This window comes from Melanerpes formicivorus, unplaced genomic scaffold, assembly GCF_026170545.1.
Source record: "Melanerpes formicivorus ecotype bairdi unplaced genomic scaffold, bMelFor1.0.p_v2 SCAF_5, whole genome shotgun sequence".
NCBI classification, from domain to species: domain Eukaryota; kingdom Metazoa; phylum Chordata; class Aves; order Piciformes; family Picidae; genus Melanerpes; species Melanerpes formicivorus.
This window is the reverse complement of record NW_027142357.1, coordinates 3,687,409-3,703,383: the sequence shown is the minus strand read 5'-3', so window position 1 is coordinate 3,703,383 and position 15,975 is coordinate 3,687,409. Positions and strand designations below refer to the sequence as shown.

The 15,975-nt window shown below is 41.6% G+C and overlaps 1 protein-coding gene across 2 annotated transcripts in view; it reads left to right on the top strand.

The window, feature by feature from the left end:
* COL5A2 (collagen type V alpha 2 chain) overlaps positions 1-15,975 on the top strand; it is a 139,767-nt gene that overhangs the window by 111,479 nt on the left and 12,313 nt on the right. For both annotated transcript variants that reach the window (XM_068137894.1, XM_068137895.1), the window contains 21 exons: positions 122-175; positions 487-540; positions 867-911; positions 1,351-1,449; positions 2,303-2,410; positions 2,535-2,588; positions 5,344-5,397; positions 5,518-5,571; positions 7,291-7,344; positions 8,172-8,279; positions 8,376-8,429; positions 8,644-8,697; positions 10,031-10,192; positions 10,310-10,417; positions 11,204-11,311; positions 11,464-11,517; positions 12,029-12,136; positions 12,240-12,293; positions 13,554-13,661; positions 14,776-14,829; positions 15,526-15,633. In XM_068137894.1, coding sequence (XP_067993995.1) covers positions 122-175; positions 487-540; positions 867-911; positions 1,351-1,449; positions 2,303-2,410; positions 2,535-2,588; positions 5,344-5,397; positions 5,518-5,571; positions 7,291-7,344; positions 8,172-8,279; positions 8,376-8,429; positions 8,644-8,697; positions 10,031-10,192; positions 10,310-10,417; positions 11,204-11,311; positions 11,464-11,517; positions 12,029-12,136; positions 12,240-12,293; positions 13,554-13,661; positions 14,776-14,829; positions 15,526-15,633 — 1,656 coding nt within the window. The remainder of the gene's footprint in view (positions 1-121; positions 176-486; positions 541-866; positions 912-1,350; positions 1,450-2,302; positions 2,411-2,534; positions 2,589-5,343; positions 5,398-5,517; positions 5,572-7,290; positions 7,345-8,171; positions 8,280-8,375; positions 8,430-8,643; positions 8,698-10,030; positions 10,193-10,309; positions 10,418-11,203; positions 11,312-11,463; positions 11,518-12,028; positions 12,137-12,239; positions 12,294-13,553; positions 13,662-14,775; positions 14,830-15,525; positions 15,634-15,975) is intronic.

Genomic DNA, 15,975 nt, shown 5'->3' with positions numbered 1-15,975 from the left:
ACCTCCCCTGTGGTAAATAAATATGTGTAATAAATAAATACATAATTGAAAATGTAGGTGTTCAGAGAGAAGAGTGAGGCCTGCCTGTATTCCTCTATAATTATTGCTTTCTTTTTTGTAGGGTTTAGCAGGAGAAAGAGGAGAACAAGGCCCTCCAGGTCCTACAGGGTTTCAGGTATTTACCTTTGTTACTTTTCAGTTTTAATTTGATTTTTTTTTTTCCTAAGATGTTCCAAATGTGGAGCTGAATAATTGCTTTGATAATGAAGTATTAATTAAGTCAATCTCTGTTTATGATAGAGAACTTCATTTTTAGGGCTGATGTGCATGGAAATATTGCATGGTGCAATATTCATATAACTATTTCACTTGGGAATCTCTGAGGGCATACTCTTATACTAAGTATAATACTACCTTCATGTTCTTATATCTATATTTGCATAATTGTCTATCATATTAGCAACCATTTTATCTACCTTTTCACAGGGCTTGCCTGGGCCACCAGGTCCTCCAGGCGAGGGAGGAAAGCCAGGTGATCAGGTAATTTCTGTGTGATTTCACAAGAATTCATAAAAACATTCTACCTCTTCTTCTCTTTGTAATTGAATTTCTCCCTCTTTTTCAAAGCATGTACTGAGACAGTCTGCAACCTGTCTGAGAACTGCTTTTGGATTAAATAATTGCTAGAATCTGACTATCCTCTTGCACTGAGCTGGACTATCTCCTCTCATCATGGACAGATAATACTCAGAACTAGCTATCTATATTCACAGTACTTTGGAAATTAAAATGTTTGTCTCTAATTTCCATGACTATTAGGCTATGAATACCGCTTTCATTCTCATGGTGAGTTCTGTTCTGCCTAGGGTGTGCCAGGAGATCCTGGAGCTGTTGGTCCATTGGGCCCTAGGGTAAGTTTTTTCTTTCAGAATTTAAGTATTCCTGACAGTTTTCTGAAGTTGAAAGTTGATATACAATATGGACTTTAACAGCTGAAGTTACTATTTGACTTTTTCCCCCCTCCCCAGCAAAATGGTCATAAACATGGATACATTTTAAGATGGCTTCTGTAAAACCTACCACCGTTAATGGTGTGTTTCGTTGTTGTGAAGTGCTGTTGAGTATGAGCCGATAAATGATCTGCTTTACAGCTGTGAAATAACTGGTTTTAGCTTGCTGGGCAAGATGCTAACAATAAATGCATGAAACTGATTTATTTGACCAGTTTTCCTAGGATTTGATTACAGGCTCGTTGTTTGAACAGCAGAGCTGCACCTGTGGTGTATTTGGGATTTTGTTACCAGAACTGTACCCTGACTTGCAAATAAGTAATACACTTCCATTCTGTAGGGAGAACGTGGCAATCCAGGAGAAAGGGGAGAACCAGGTGCATCAGGAATCCAGGGTGAAAAGGGTATGGCTGGAGGTCATGGTCCTGATGGTCCAAAGGTAAGCTGAATGGAGATCAGTGCTGCTGCAGCGATGCAGTGTATGATTCTGTTCATTTGCACAAATGCAAAGGAGAGAGCTTTGTTTGTTTTGTTACAAGAGGTAGATCTTTTTCATGAAAGGTTTATGTAAGGCTTCTAGGAGGACACAAATGATTCCACTACAGCAATATTAATAGCTTGCAAGATGCTTAATTGTTGAAAAGTTACATTTTTGTGTTCATTTTGATAGGTCTGAAGTTTTAAATGGTTTTTGTGTTTCTCAGTAGTACTGGGCAAAGCCATTTCTGAAGGGCAGAAAACCCCCTAGCAATGTTTTAAGAGCCATGTCAGTTTACACAAAGACACTTTGGACAGGCTGAGTGTTCAAAAGAAAGTGCTGAAAGCTTCCTGCCTTCCTTTCAGTTCCTGCAATTGATTTTAATTAGGCCTTGATGATCACCCCAAGCAGAGGTAATGTGGAACCTGTAAGAGACATGAGCTGTGAGAAGCAAAGCATAAATAAAGCATCTCTGCCCTTGGCAACTTCTCCTGTAGCTACTTTGTGTAATAAACCCATGTGGCATCAAGGTCAAGATAGAAAGGTGCTCAAGCTTCATTTCCCTCCCTGTTCTCACCCTCAGTAAGCAATGAGTAAATACTAATGTATTTGGAAGGCCCTACAGTATTACAGCTGAATTTCCTGAGTAATACAGTGGGAAAAGAAAAGTATTTGGACATGAATAAAGTCCAAATTTAAGAGAATATTATTACTTAAAACTGTACCCCAGAGACTTCAAGACAGGCACAGCATGTTCTGCAACCTAGAGACTTCTCAGATGAGTAGACAACAACATGTTCTTTATTTGTCTCAGGGAAGCCCAGGCCCTAGTGGGACTCCTGGTGATCCAGGGCCACCAGGTCTTCAAGGTATGCCTGGAGAAAGAGGGATTGCTGGAACTCCTGGTCCCAAGGGTGATAGAGTAAGTTTGGTTATTTCTGCTATACCTGGTAGAATCACCTGTCTCTTAATACTGTTGTTGTTCCAAGGTATGAACCACTCCACATCCAGTGTCATAACTGAGGCTTTCTGGGTGTTCTCCATAGGGCGGTGTAGGTGAGAAAGGCGCTGAAGGCACAGCTGGTAACGATGGGGCAAGAGTAAGTAAATCTGTCACTTTCTTTGTTTATTGTGCTAGAGGTACTGAGCCCATGGAGTTAAACACTACTCAGCTCATTGTAGGTTCATTCTCAGCCCCCCTACATGCCAAATTTGGTCTTCAAGTTTTCCAAGATTGCTGTACAAAATGTTTTGTGATGTTCCAAGCCCATGTTTTGTATAACCAGTAACGGGAGTTAACATGCCACAGAATCACAGAATGGTAGGGGTTGGAAGGGACCTCTGGAGATCATCTAGTCCAGTCCCTCTGCTAACACAGGTATCCTTAGATCAGGCTGCAGAGGAATGTGTCCAGGTGGGTTTTGAAAGTCTCCAGGATGTCAGTGGAAAGGATTCCCAGAAGTCACATGTTTGGGATTTGCAGAATCATAGAATGATACAATTGTCAGGGCTGGAAGGAACCTCAAGGATCATCAAGTTCCAAGCCCCCTGCAGCAAGAAGGGACACCTCACACTACATCAGTTAGCTTAGAGCCACATCCAGCCTGGCCTTTAAAACCTCCAGGGATGGGGCTTCTACCACCTCCCTGGGCAGCCTGTTCCAGTGTCTCACCACCCTCATGGGGAAGAAATTCTTCCTGACATCCAGTCTGAATCTACCCACTTCTAGTTTTGCTTCATTCCCCCTAGTCCTATTGAACTACAGTAAAAATATCAAAAAAGAGATAGGCAGATATCAACAGTCAAAAAGCAAACCCACCAGTTCTGACTCTTGGACTAAGAGTTTGAAATGCTTCCTCACTGTTTGGATTGAGCTGCCCATGTTCTGTTCTAAGTTTCACAGGTGAAAATTGCTGTAGACATACTGAGCCCCAGATGGGCAGTATGTCACTGACACTTGTGGAAAGCCTTGAACCTGCTGTGGATAAATCACATGGCTGTTTTGTCGTAGGGTTGGAAGGGTAAGGCCAAGAAGCCTCCTCCCTCCCTCCTGTAAAGTGAAGGGAAAAGAAAATTGAAGGGAAAGGGAAAATAAAAGCTCACAGCTGAATTAGCAAAGCAGTGGAACTGTATATTTACAAAGCAATGTAGGATATGCAGGGGAATATATACAAATTTACAATATTTACAATATATACAAAGATATACAACAGAGTAGCACAGAAATGAGAGTTCCCCCCTCTGCTGAGGGGGTTCCCCACCTCCGCTCTCCCCCTCTCTCCCCCTTTTCCCCAGAGTGGGTTAGAAAGAGAGAGAAAGAGAAAAAAAAAGTTAGAAGCAATTTGTGTTAATTGGAAAGGAGTTAATACAGGCCTTAGTAGCTTATCAGTTTCAAGGCCAAAGCCTTGGCCGAAAGCCCAGGAGCTGCAAGCTGCTGCCCTGCGGAGGAGCGGAAGCAAGACTGAAGATAAAGTGCTGGAATGCTCAGTATACCCTCCTGCACTCCCAGTTCAGAAGGTGCTTCCTCCCACTTTACCAATGAAATTAGTTTAGATCCTTCTTTTCGTTTATCAACTTCCGTCCACCATATTCCCTTTCTTAAGGGGACAGTGTCAACCGGTCACACTGTTCTGTTCACATGCAGTCAATCCAGTATGTTCAAGACATGTTGCAGGGACACTTCTGCATAGACCAACTGTCCAATCATTCCTAACGTACTGAGTTTTCTGTACATGCATGGACTATATTTTCTTCCCAGAAGCTGTTGCTAGTCAGTTTTTACATAAATTGCATCTGTCTGAGATTTCTGGGCTTTGCAAACCAGTTGGAGAACTGACTGCTAGGCATTTGGAAATCTAAGATAGAAGGGAAAGATGATGGTTCTGGATGGACTAAATTTCTAGTTAAAGAGAAGATTTTTTTTTTTTGAGACACCCTAGTGTACAGAAGCACTAACTCACAGTTAGCAGCTGTACACTGGAATTTCTTTTTAAGTCAGATAGACTCCAAAGATACAGAACAGTTCTTAGTCATTGTAAGGCACTGTATCTTACAGTAACTGATGAACAGGTAAAACAAAGATCAACTTAATGTGCTAGCTAGGTATCTGCAGATATCGTTGCTACCAATCACTGGAGCATGGATGGTGATACAGTATCCTCTGTTAATTCTCTTTTGTTGTATTTCTCTTCACTTTGAACTGAGTTATGGTGAAGATGGTTTTGGGGAGGAGGAATTTTGCTGGAGATAAACTTGGTGAAAGCTTGTAGTACTCTGCTTGTAGTGAAAGAGAATCATAATTGGGATACCTGCATAGTGCTGCAGTACCATGACATTGAAGTGATGGATTTGGATGGAGAGACTGAAACCTTTTTGCCTAACTGCCCTGTTTAGAGGAAAAGGAAGCTTTTAAAGAGCTGTCAGGATAAAAATTAATCTTCAAATGTGATGATGGCATTCAAATTAATTTAAGCAATGAAATTCCAGCATAAAGCAAAGAGAGCAAGTGTGGGGGAAAGGATGTAATTTCCTCCCCGAGAGAGCAAAATAAAGCCAGGGCTTTTTTTTATAAATCATTGGCCACACTAGTAAACATTGCATGAAGTAGAAGGTGAATTTAGAGTAGAAAAAGAGAATGGATGAAAGCAGGACTTTTGAGATGTGGGGATTTTGTAACTGGGAGAGGAAATGGAAGGAAATTGAGGCAAAAAAAGCACCAACAAGATTTCAGAGAGGAAGGAGAAGAATTTGAAGGAATGAAAAAGCATATGGGAACAGTGACAGATGAACAGTTTTAAATTAACAGTTTCGAAGTATCACTTTTTAAACTTCTTTTTGTCTTTATTTCTTCAAAAGGGTCTCCCTGGTCCAATAGGCCCAATGGGTCCTGCAGGTCCCACAGGTGAAAAGGTAAAGAAATTTTTATGCCATTCCTTACTGAAGTTTTTTAATATCACCATACTTTATTGGCCCTTTTGCTACTTGTCTAATAAGTTATTTGGGAAATAACCCTGAATTTTATATTTTAAGGGTGAACCAGGCCCACGAGGTCTAGTTGGTCCTCCTGGCTCCCGTGGAAACCCTGTGAGTAAACACGTTTATTTGAGGACTTTTTTGCCTGGCATAAGTTAACAATATCTAACACTTATCCAATCTTCAGGATTTGCCTTACTTGATGATATATTTTCCTCTTTTTCTTCCCCTTTCTTGGTACCCAAAGCCTGTAGTTCTATCATGATGCTGTGTACTTGCAAAGCTATTGGTAGATTTTGTCCTTCTATCTTGTACTTGGTTTAGGGTAAGCTTTGCATAGTATAGTTACTCTTATCTGCCTCTCTTCTGAAAACAGGCCACCAATCAATTGTTTAATTATTTTTAAAAGCATTCCCATACCAGATACTACTGGACACAAACAAATATTTAGATGGACAAAGCACAGAGGTCTATCTCAGCTTTCATATAATTACACTAACTCTTGTCATCTTCATTCTGTTTGTGATTTTTAAGGGCTGACTTTGATTAGGGAGTTAGGGGCTCAGTCTTCATGCTGCTTGGAATTGATTAGGTGACTGTCATAAATCACAACAGCCTTATTTCCAGGGTAAATTGGAATAGCTTTCACCCCTCTGGGGAGTGCTGGAGCTTGGCAGTGTTCAGCACCTTCTTTTCCAAACAAACATTGTGTGGAAAGCTCAGCTGGAGCAGCTCATAGCCCATTCTGACCTTGTAGAAGAAAACATTTTGGAACTACTCTTCTTTTCCCAGTGTCTCTGATTGGAATCCTGGGTTGCATAAAGTGTGTGCACTTTGGCTAATCCTGCTGTCACTTGATGTGATTGCGAGAAGAATTTCTCCTCTTGTGCTTTTAGTGCTTACACCTGCCTTTCATCTCTAAATTCTGAAAGCCTCCATACAGTCTTGACTGTGAGGCAGGTCTTAAAATCCATCACAGTCAATATTTATTTCATTACTCAAAGATTGTTTGATTCTGAGTAATAGAACAGATGAATGATCACACTTAGGACAGTAAATAGTTGACACAGAGTCATAGAATTGTCAGGGCTGGATGTGACCTCAAGGATCATCTCGTTCCAACCCTCTGCCACAGGAAGGGACACCTCACACTACATCAGGTTGCTCAGAGCCACATCCACCCTGGCCTTTAAAACCTCCAGGGATGGGACTTCTACCACCTCCTTGGGCAACCTGTTCCAGTGTCTCACCACCCTCATGGGGAAGAACTTCCTAATATCCAATCTGAATCTCCCCACTTCCAGTTTTGCTCCATTCCCCTTACTCCTATCATTACCTGACATCCAAAAGGTCCCTCCCCAGCTTTCTTGTAGGCCCCCTTCAGATACTGGAAGGCCACAATAAGGTCTCCTCTGAGCCTTCTCTTCTCCAGACTGAACAGCCCCAACTCTCTCAATCTGTACCCATAGCAGAGGAGCTCCAGCCCTCTGATCATCCTTGTGGCCCTTCTCTGGACACATTCCAGCACTTCCAGATCTTTCTTGTAACAGGGGCTCCAGAACTGGATGCAGTACTTGAGATGGGGTCTCACCTGAGTGGAGCAAAGGGGAAGAATCACCTCCCTTGACTTGCTGACCATGCTTCTCTTGATGCAGCCCAGAATACAGTTGAAGTTGACAGGATACTGAAGCTTTCTGGGCTTCAAGTGCACACATCCTTTCTTGTGTATTTAATTGTAAATTATACTGTGTATAGAAAGGCCTTTTTTTTTTTTTTTTTTTTTTTTTTTTTTGTGTGTGTTTAATAGCTTTTCTGCATTTTTTTGACCAGGGTTCCCGTGGAGAAAATGGCCCAACTGGTGCTGTTGGATTTGCTGGTCCTCCGGTATGTGTTTTGTAGCACTAACGAGTTTCCTTTAGTCACACTCAGTTTCCTTCATCATAAATAATAGTGCAGGGTTCTGGAATGTGACTCACATTTTAATTTTTTTTTGTTTTGCTGTTGTTACAAGAAGAGCTCTGTCTTTTTCCCATCAGTGTATCAAGTAAAGAAAAGGGCCAACAAACACCCTAGACACTTGAAAAGTGGGTTTGTTATGATTATGTAATTGTTCAGCATATTTTGTATTTTCATGTATATGCTATGTTGCTCCTTTGGGATTAAAATGAAACAAGTGATAAAATGTCATCTACTGAAAGTAGCAAAGATTTGCTTTATGAGTAGTGAAGACAGGAATGAATTACTGGTCCAAATGGATGGATTGTGCTTTCCAGTGGATACCCCAAATAGCCTAAATGCTGTCTTTCAGACTTGTCACAAAGAGCCAGGCACCTGCTGCCCTTGGTGGGGAAAATGAAAAAAAGATCAGGAAAGATAATGTTTGTTCAGTCCCTTTTGCTTTTAGGTATGTAATAGCTTCCACAGAAAAGAGAAATATCTAAAGGAAGAAAAATGTGAGTTAGAGAAGAAAATATTTTAAATGGAGATTCTAACTTTACAGACTTTAGAAGATCCCATCTGTGACCTTCTAAAGACTGTACAGAGGTGTTACAGTTGTCTTGAACCACTGAGCCAAATACACTATTTTCTGGGTTGACTTACTATCCTGGCATTTTTTACTTTCTAGAAATTCCCTACAACGTTACTTTATTGTGCTAGAAAGGTTTGGTATTCTCTGACCTGATGCCTCTTCTAAATATTATTTCTTATAGGGGCCTGATGGTCAGCCAGGTGTGAAAGGTGAACCTGGAGAACCTGGCCAGAAAGGAGATGCTGGATCTCCAGGACCACAGGGTCTTGCTGGGTCTCATGGTCCACCAGTAAGTATAAATTACATCATCAGAGAACCAGTGGGATAGGCTGATCTTGCTTGTCTCTTCTCTGGGGTATTCATTTTCACCTTTCTTTCTTCTTAGGGCCCTCCAGGTGTTCCTGGTCTGAAAGGTGGTAGAGGAACTCAGGGTCCGCCTGTAAGTAGATTTTAATCTTTGTGACCTGATGGGAGATAATCTAATACAGAAATTTTATGTATTGTGTAGTTTTCCTCATCTGAGCTTGTTTCTCACAGTCTGTAATTATAAGACTTGCTCATTGATTCAACTGGTAACATTTAAAGTAACCAGTGCTCTATTTCTTTCAATAAAGTTGGCATTAAAATGTGGTTTTGTTGGGGTTTTTTTTTAGGGTGCTACTGGCTTCCCGGGATCTGCTGGAAGAGTTGGGCCTCCAGGACCTACTGTAAGTCAATTGTCACAGAATCACAGAATCATAGAACAGCTTAGGCTGGAAGAGACCTTAGAGATCATCTAATCCAACCTCCCTGCTATGGGCAGGGAGACCGCTCAACTAGACCAGGTTACTCAAGGCCCCATCCAACCTGGCCTTGACCCCTTCCTGGAGGTGTTCATTTACAACCTCTCTGGACAATCCATTCCAGAGTCTTGCCACCCTTGTAGTGAAGAATTTCTTCCTAAGGTCCAATCTAAAACTATTCTCTAATTTAAATCCATTTCTCCTTGTCCTATTTGTGGATACTCTTGTAAAAAGTCCCTCTACAGCTTTCCTGTAGCTTTCCTTCATGTATTGGAAGGCAGTTATAAGGTCCCACCTTGGACTCTTCTCCAGGCTGAGCAATCCCAATTCCCTTAGCCTACCCTCATACCAGAGGTATTCATATTCCTAATAGGTGTATTGTCTAACTGGGTCATTGTAAATCTGAAGAGTTGCTGAAGAAGGGAACATGAAGCATTGTTCATAGTCCGATGCAATAGTAGAGAACAGCTTCTCAGTGCAGACTTTGGTGACTACGTGCTTACACCTGACTTCATTAAGTAAAACTTACTAGTCTTGGGCTTGATCCAGTGTTTGTGTGTCTGAATTAGTGCAAAGCTTTTCCTTGAGTTAAGTAGGGTTTGAGCTGTTCAAGATACTCTAATGAAAACAACCACCTCCATAGAATCATGGAATTGTTAGGGTTGAAAGGGTCCTCGAGGATCATCCAGTTCCAACCCCCCTGTCTTGGTCAGAGACATCTCACACTAGATCAGGTTGCTCAGAGCCACATCCACCCTGGCCTTAAAAACCTCCAGGCATGGAGTTTCCAGCACCTCCCTGGGCAACCTGTTCCAGTGTCTCACCACCCTCATGGGGAAGAATTTTTTCCTAACATCCAATCTCAATCTACCCATTTCTATTTTTGCTCCATCCCTAGTCCTATCATTACCTGACACCCTAAAAAGTCCCTCCCCAGCTTTCTTGTAGCACCCCTTCAGATGCTGGAAGGCCAAAATAAGGTCTTCTCAGAGACTTTGCTTCTCCAGCCCCAAATGTCTCAATCTGTCTTCATAGGAGAGGTGCTCCAGCCCTCTGATCATCCTCATTGCCCTTCTCTGGACACTTCTTCCTGTAGTTTATTGCATCTCATTTATTTGATCATACATGAGATTATAATAACTCCCATTCACACTTCGACCCTTCCTCAGAGTATGCATATTTATAGTTAAACCTTTAGAATTTTAAATGTCCTGATCAGAAAAACATCCAATGTAACATGGTGTTTCAATCTCCTTAGGGAGCTGTGGGGCCTGCTGGGCCTATTGGTGAACCAGGAAAAGAAGGTCCCCCAGGTCTCCGTGGTGATCCTGGTTCTCACGGCCGCGTGGGAGATCGAGGGCCAGCTGGGCCTCCTGGTGGTCCTGGAGACAAGGGGGATGCAGGGGACGATGGGCAGCCGGTATGTCCTGGTTGATGTTGCTAATTCTCCCTAGGCCAACTCTAGGCCTGCTCTCATTGTTACTCTTACTTGGTGCTACTGAGATAATAGTAATGTTTTACCCTTTGCGGATTTCAGGGCCCAGATGGCCCCCCTGGCCCAGCAGGAACTACTGGTCAAAGAGGTATTGTTGGTATGCCAGGACAGCGAGGGGAAAGAGGCATGCCAGGGCTGCCAGGTCCTGCAGTAAGTAACAGTCAAGTCAATATACCACCAGCCTTGGGCTTTAATACGGTCTTTGTGGGACTGAGAACATAGTGCTCCATAGCATTAAGAGAAGCTCAGAAGACTCTGATGGCAGGAACAAATACAGAGAGCATAGTAAATAACCACATTTCATGCAGATGCATGAGGTGGGAGATTTTGTTTCTGCTGTAATGGAGGATCTGAGCCTGAGTTAAGAGTAAGTGGGTAACAGCATTAAGACTTCTGGTTAAAATGTTCCTATCTGACTTAAAACTAGATCCTTGAAAAAAAGCAAGTCCAGACTGTTCATTTAGGTGCCTGAAGGTCACTTGAATGTGAGTAAATAACTGTCCTTTCCTAAATTGTGAACTAGTCTTTGGAATTGCTGTTTGTGCTCTTTTTGCTCTCATGCAGAGTTTATAGGTATCTATTGGCAAGCCTAATGATCCAGGAGATTGTTAAGCCATTGAATAGATATTAGTGCAAAGGGTGTTATGGAGGATCTGCCATTAACATCAGAGAGCAGATCAGCTTCAAGTGCACCTTCTAGTCAATAAAAGCCTGTTCAAAAGCAACTAACACACTTAACCTGCTTTAACATACACAATATATGAAATATATACTGAAAATCTATCAGAACACTTTTCCTCATCAATTCTTGGAAGTTACAAATGTTCATGGTAATTCAGACTGGGTTTACAAAAAGCATTTTGCAGGCAACAGTTTTTCTGTTCTTCTTGTGTTTTGTGATTAAAATCTTGATATGATATTTCTCATCTTTCATAGGGTACACCGGGGAAACAAGGGCCCACAGGACCACCTGGTGATAAAGGTCCCCCAGGACCTATTGGCCAGTCAGGTGCCACTGGACCTGTAGGTGAAGCTGGTCCAGAAGTAAGTATTAGAGCCTCGTTAGATGCAAAAACTGTCTAGTGGTCATTCTTCTTGACTTGAAGTTAGAGGCAGAGAACAACTTTTTAGTTCCTCTTGTTATAATGCAAGATTACAGAGCTAATTAATGGCCCTATTTTTACCCATGCCTCTAGGGACCTGCTGGCAATGACGGCACTCCTGGAAGAGACGGAGCTGTTGGAGAACGTGTAAGGAACATACTGTTTTCTTAGATCACTCTTGGAAATCTCCATTTTAACTTAACAATAACAGTTACTTAGTTACTTGGTTAATCTGAGTGGAGAACTTGTTCTGAAAGTGTATGACAGCTTTGAATAAGTAGTACCCCTCAAAGTTGAGGAAACCTGGCTAAAGCCTAAGGACATCTGCCTCCATGAATTCAAGCTGGCTTCTTATAGAAGAATATCTTTGTGGATTGTGATTGCCATTGCTTTCACAGAATCAGCTATGTTGGAAGAGACCTCCAAGATCATCAAGTCCAACCCATCACCTAACCCTAACTAATCAACTATACCATGGCACTAAGTCCCTCATCCAGTTATTTCTTAAACACCTCCAGGGTCATTTACCCCACCACCTCCCTGGGCAGTCCATTCTAATGGGCAATCACTCCTCCTGTCATGAACTTCTTTCTAAGATCAAGCCTTTGGCCTAGTCCAGTCCTCTTTAGATAAATAATGTTGAAATTCTGTTTTTCAGGGTGATCGTGGTGAACCTGGCCCTGCAGGCTTACCAGGTCCCCCAGGGGGTCCAGGAACTCCAGGTCCTGTTGGCCCTCCAGGAGATGCAGGTCAAAGAGGTGAAACTGTAAGTGATATTTTCCATTTCTCAATACTTTTGTTTATAAAATCAGCTATTGCATTTGCTTTTGTGCATTGCTTCACGTGTCTTCTGTGTGTAACCTTTGTAGGGCTCTCGAGGTCCAATGGGTCCCCCAGGACGTACAGGAAAAAGAGGTTTGCCTGTAAGTTCTCCATGGTCACTCTGGTTTTATCTGAGGTACTTCTTGTGGGATCATGTATGAGAAACAGCCCCAACTGGAATGGTGGACAGGACTTCAGCTTTTAGTGTTCTGACTGCAAGTGGGTGCTGCAAAGCTGTACAAGTCTGTTTGAATACACTTGCTTTAAAAATACATTGCAGAGCAATAACAAATGCATTGGAAGTCTCTTCAGTTGGAATGCGTTGCTGTCTGTATGACATAGGACCTGAGCTAGCAAATGGCTGGAGTCTGTGTTTGACAATTTTCAGATAAGGGGTAAAGAAATGAGCACAGAACAAAAAGGCAGATTTTTAGATTAAAAAAATGGCAGAAATAGAACAAAATCACCTGTTCCTTGATTCAACTAGTAAGATGCTGACTTCAGTCCAACTTGAAGAACAAACCCCATCTTTTTGTGTTGCATAATTCTTTTACAATCCAAGCTTGGAGCTAAAGATTAATTGCAAACTGTAGGAATTCAAAAGAATGTTGTCCTGTCCCTAAGCAGATGTCCTGTTGAGTAGTTAGTGATAATGATGCCATTGATAAAGTATTTGGAATCTGGCACTGAGAAATGCAATTTGGGCTGAGAAATATGGAATTGAAAGCAGAAGCCCAATGATTCTTGAATTAATATAAAAGGGTTGAAGCTATCATCAAAAATACCATGAATGAACTTGTAATGGTAATAGGAGCAAGCTCTGGGGAGTGCTGGGGAGCCTGAGCATTGCTGCCTGTAGTTAGGGAATGTAACTTCAGTTGTCTTTTAATCATAGTGAAGGCAAAAAGGAGCTGTGAGAAGCTGCAGCATGGAGATTTCATACTGAAAATACCTTTCTCATAAGGAGTCCATGAGATATCTGAATTGCAGCTACAAAAATAATTTGCCATATTCACTAAAGCAAAGAAATTCCTCAGTCTTTATTTATTTACATTGTTTAATATTGTTATTACAGGGCTTAATTTTACTATTATGAAGCTAAACACACTTAAATTTTCCACAGCTATAATTAAGCACAACACAGATTTCTGTAATTATTTAACATATTATTTGGTAAAAAAGAAAAAAAGAAGATTCTTGGAGCTGCTGCAGCTTCATCTTCTTTCTGGCTTTAGAAGCTGCAGTCAGCCTCTACTTTTAGAAGCTGATTGCAGTTCTTAAAAGCAAATGAGAGGGTTTTGAGGCTGTTTTTGGTAACTCTTCCAGTTCAGAGTTTTACATTTCATCACTGATATTTTCAGGGTCCCCAAGGACCTCGTGGAGACAAAGGCGACCATGGTGATCGAGGTGACAGGGGCCAGAAAGGACACAGAGGTTTCACTGGGCTTCAAGGTCTTCCTGGTCCTCCTGTAAGTCACTCTTTTTTGTTACTATAACTTTATTTCCTTGCCAGTTAAATATTGTGTTGGGAGCATAGTTATTTAAAATGGAAAAAAGAAATGTGAGTTATTTGGTGTTTGTGAGTAGCCTGACTGTCCATACTTTGAAATACCTTTAATGTAATTTTATATCTGTGTTGCATGACAAGATGAAACACAAAATGTATTTGTTTGGAAGAAACTTTCAAGATCATCCAGTCCAACATTTGACCCAGCACTGCAAGGTCAACACTAAACCATGCCCCTAAGCACCAGGTCTGTGTGCTGTTTAAACGCCACCAATGGTGGTGACTTCACCACTGCTCTGGGCAGACCATTCCAATGTTTGAGAACCATTTCAGTGAAGAAATATTTCCTAATATCCAGCCTAAACCTCCCCTGTTGCAACATGTAACCATTTCTTCTAGTCCTGTCACTTGCCACCAAGGAGAAGAGGCTGTCCCCTCCTCACTGCAACCTCCCTTCAGGTAGTTGTAGAGATCAATGAGGTCTCCCCTCAGCCTTCTCCAACTGAACAACTCCAGCTCCCTCAGATACTCCTTACAGGTCATGTGCTCTAGGCCCTTCATGAGCCTCATTGCCCTTCTCTAGACACTTAATTATTTCAGTGGCAATTTAATGGAAATGCCACAGAAAACTTAATTTTTCTTTACATTTATTCACTGATGCTGGAAGTTTCAATATGGAGGAAAAGAGTCGGTGTGGAGGAAAGGAGTCAACAAAAAACCAAACCAACACCCAAGGCATCTTTCTACTTCATAATAGAGCTGTTACTTAATCTTTTGTAAGTCAGTCTGATTCTAAATGTCATGAAAGCAAGGCTTTTCTGCAGAAATATTTGTATATCTATATCTAAGCACCCAACATTCTATTAAATCTAATTAATGAATAGGGTTGTTTCTCTGTCTGTGACAAGAGAGAGCAGTAGAATGAAAGTGAATCCTAAGAGGGAAATATGCTCCCAATTGTTCATGTGCATCATAATCCTGTTCATACAGAATTGTGTACATCACACCCCAATTCTTTCAAACTAAAGGAAATATACTTTAAATGACATAATGGTACAATAATGTCTTCTGTTTAGGGCCCTATTGGTGAACAGGGCAGTCCAGGTATTCCAGGCCCATTCGGTCCTCGGGTGAGTAGAATGGTTGAAGTTTCAGCTTCTTTTGGTTTTCCCCCTTTCCACCTCCCCACCCCGCCACCCAAATCAGATTTCTGTTTCCACTTCATTTTTATTCAGTGTTTTTTATTGACTTCAGTAGCATACAGTGGTTGCCCTGATGTCTTTTGCTGAGAGATATTACCTTGTTTAATGCAGTAAAGCTTTGACATAAGTGTAGTTTACAGGTAAAAAAAGGTCAGTTCAGCGTGGCTACAGTCTCTTTTTACAGGCACTTTTGCTGCAGCTGATGCAAAGCCATATGTGGCAGCTCTGCAATCGCTACTCTGCCTTCCATACCCCCTCTGTATGTCCTTCACCCAAAAGCAAAGCAGAGATATGGCTCCCTTGCATATTCCCAAGGAACAGTACACCTCTGAGTGTGTATACATGTGGGCACATAGCAGCTGCTCCAGTGGGGTGGGACACCTGAAGCTGAACCCACTTAAATGGTTTAGGAAAAAAGTCTACAGCTGATCCAGGACTGAAGTGACTTGACTTCAGGATTGAAACTGCCTTCTTAATTTTAGAGAAGAAAAAAAAAAAAGGGGTTGTGGCAAGATACAAAAAAATTGACTTCTTCCTGAAAGGATATCGCTTGTAAAAGGCTGTTTTGTATGACTGTGTTATTAAATGCTGAAATCCATTCCTTCTTTCTCTTACATTTTCTAGGGTCCTCCAGGTCCAGTTGGTCCTTCTGGCAAAGACGGAAGTCCTGGTCCACTTGGGCCAGTTGGGCCTCCTGGTGTTAGAGGGACTGTAGGAGAAGCTGGACCTGAGGTAAATTTATGGGAATATATAGGGAAAAGATTACTGTTTAGAGGTTATTGCATCACTTTCTTGGTGCAACTATAAATTAGAACCAGAAAGGTAGAAATAAATTGGAGATTTCCTTTGTCAGGTACAGCATCTATTACTGTGGGTATGTGCTTTGAAGTAAGCCTTTGGTGCACTAGTTGTGAATTACCCTCAAAGAAAATGCCATGTTGTGATAAACCATCTGATGCACCAGAGCCTCAAACTGACAATGAAGGTGTGTAACAGACTTTCTGCTGCTAAGCAAGAGCTGGCAGAGACCACAGGAGGATATTTGTCTGTTAGCATATAGATTGTCACAATTCA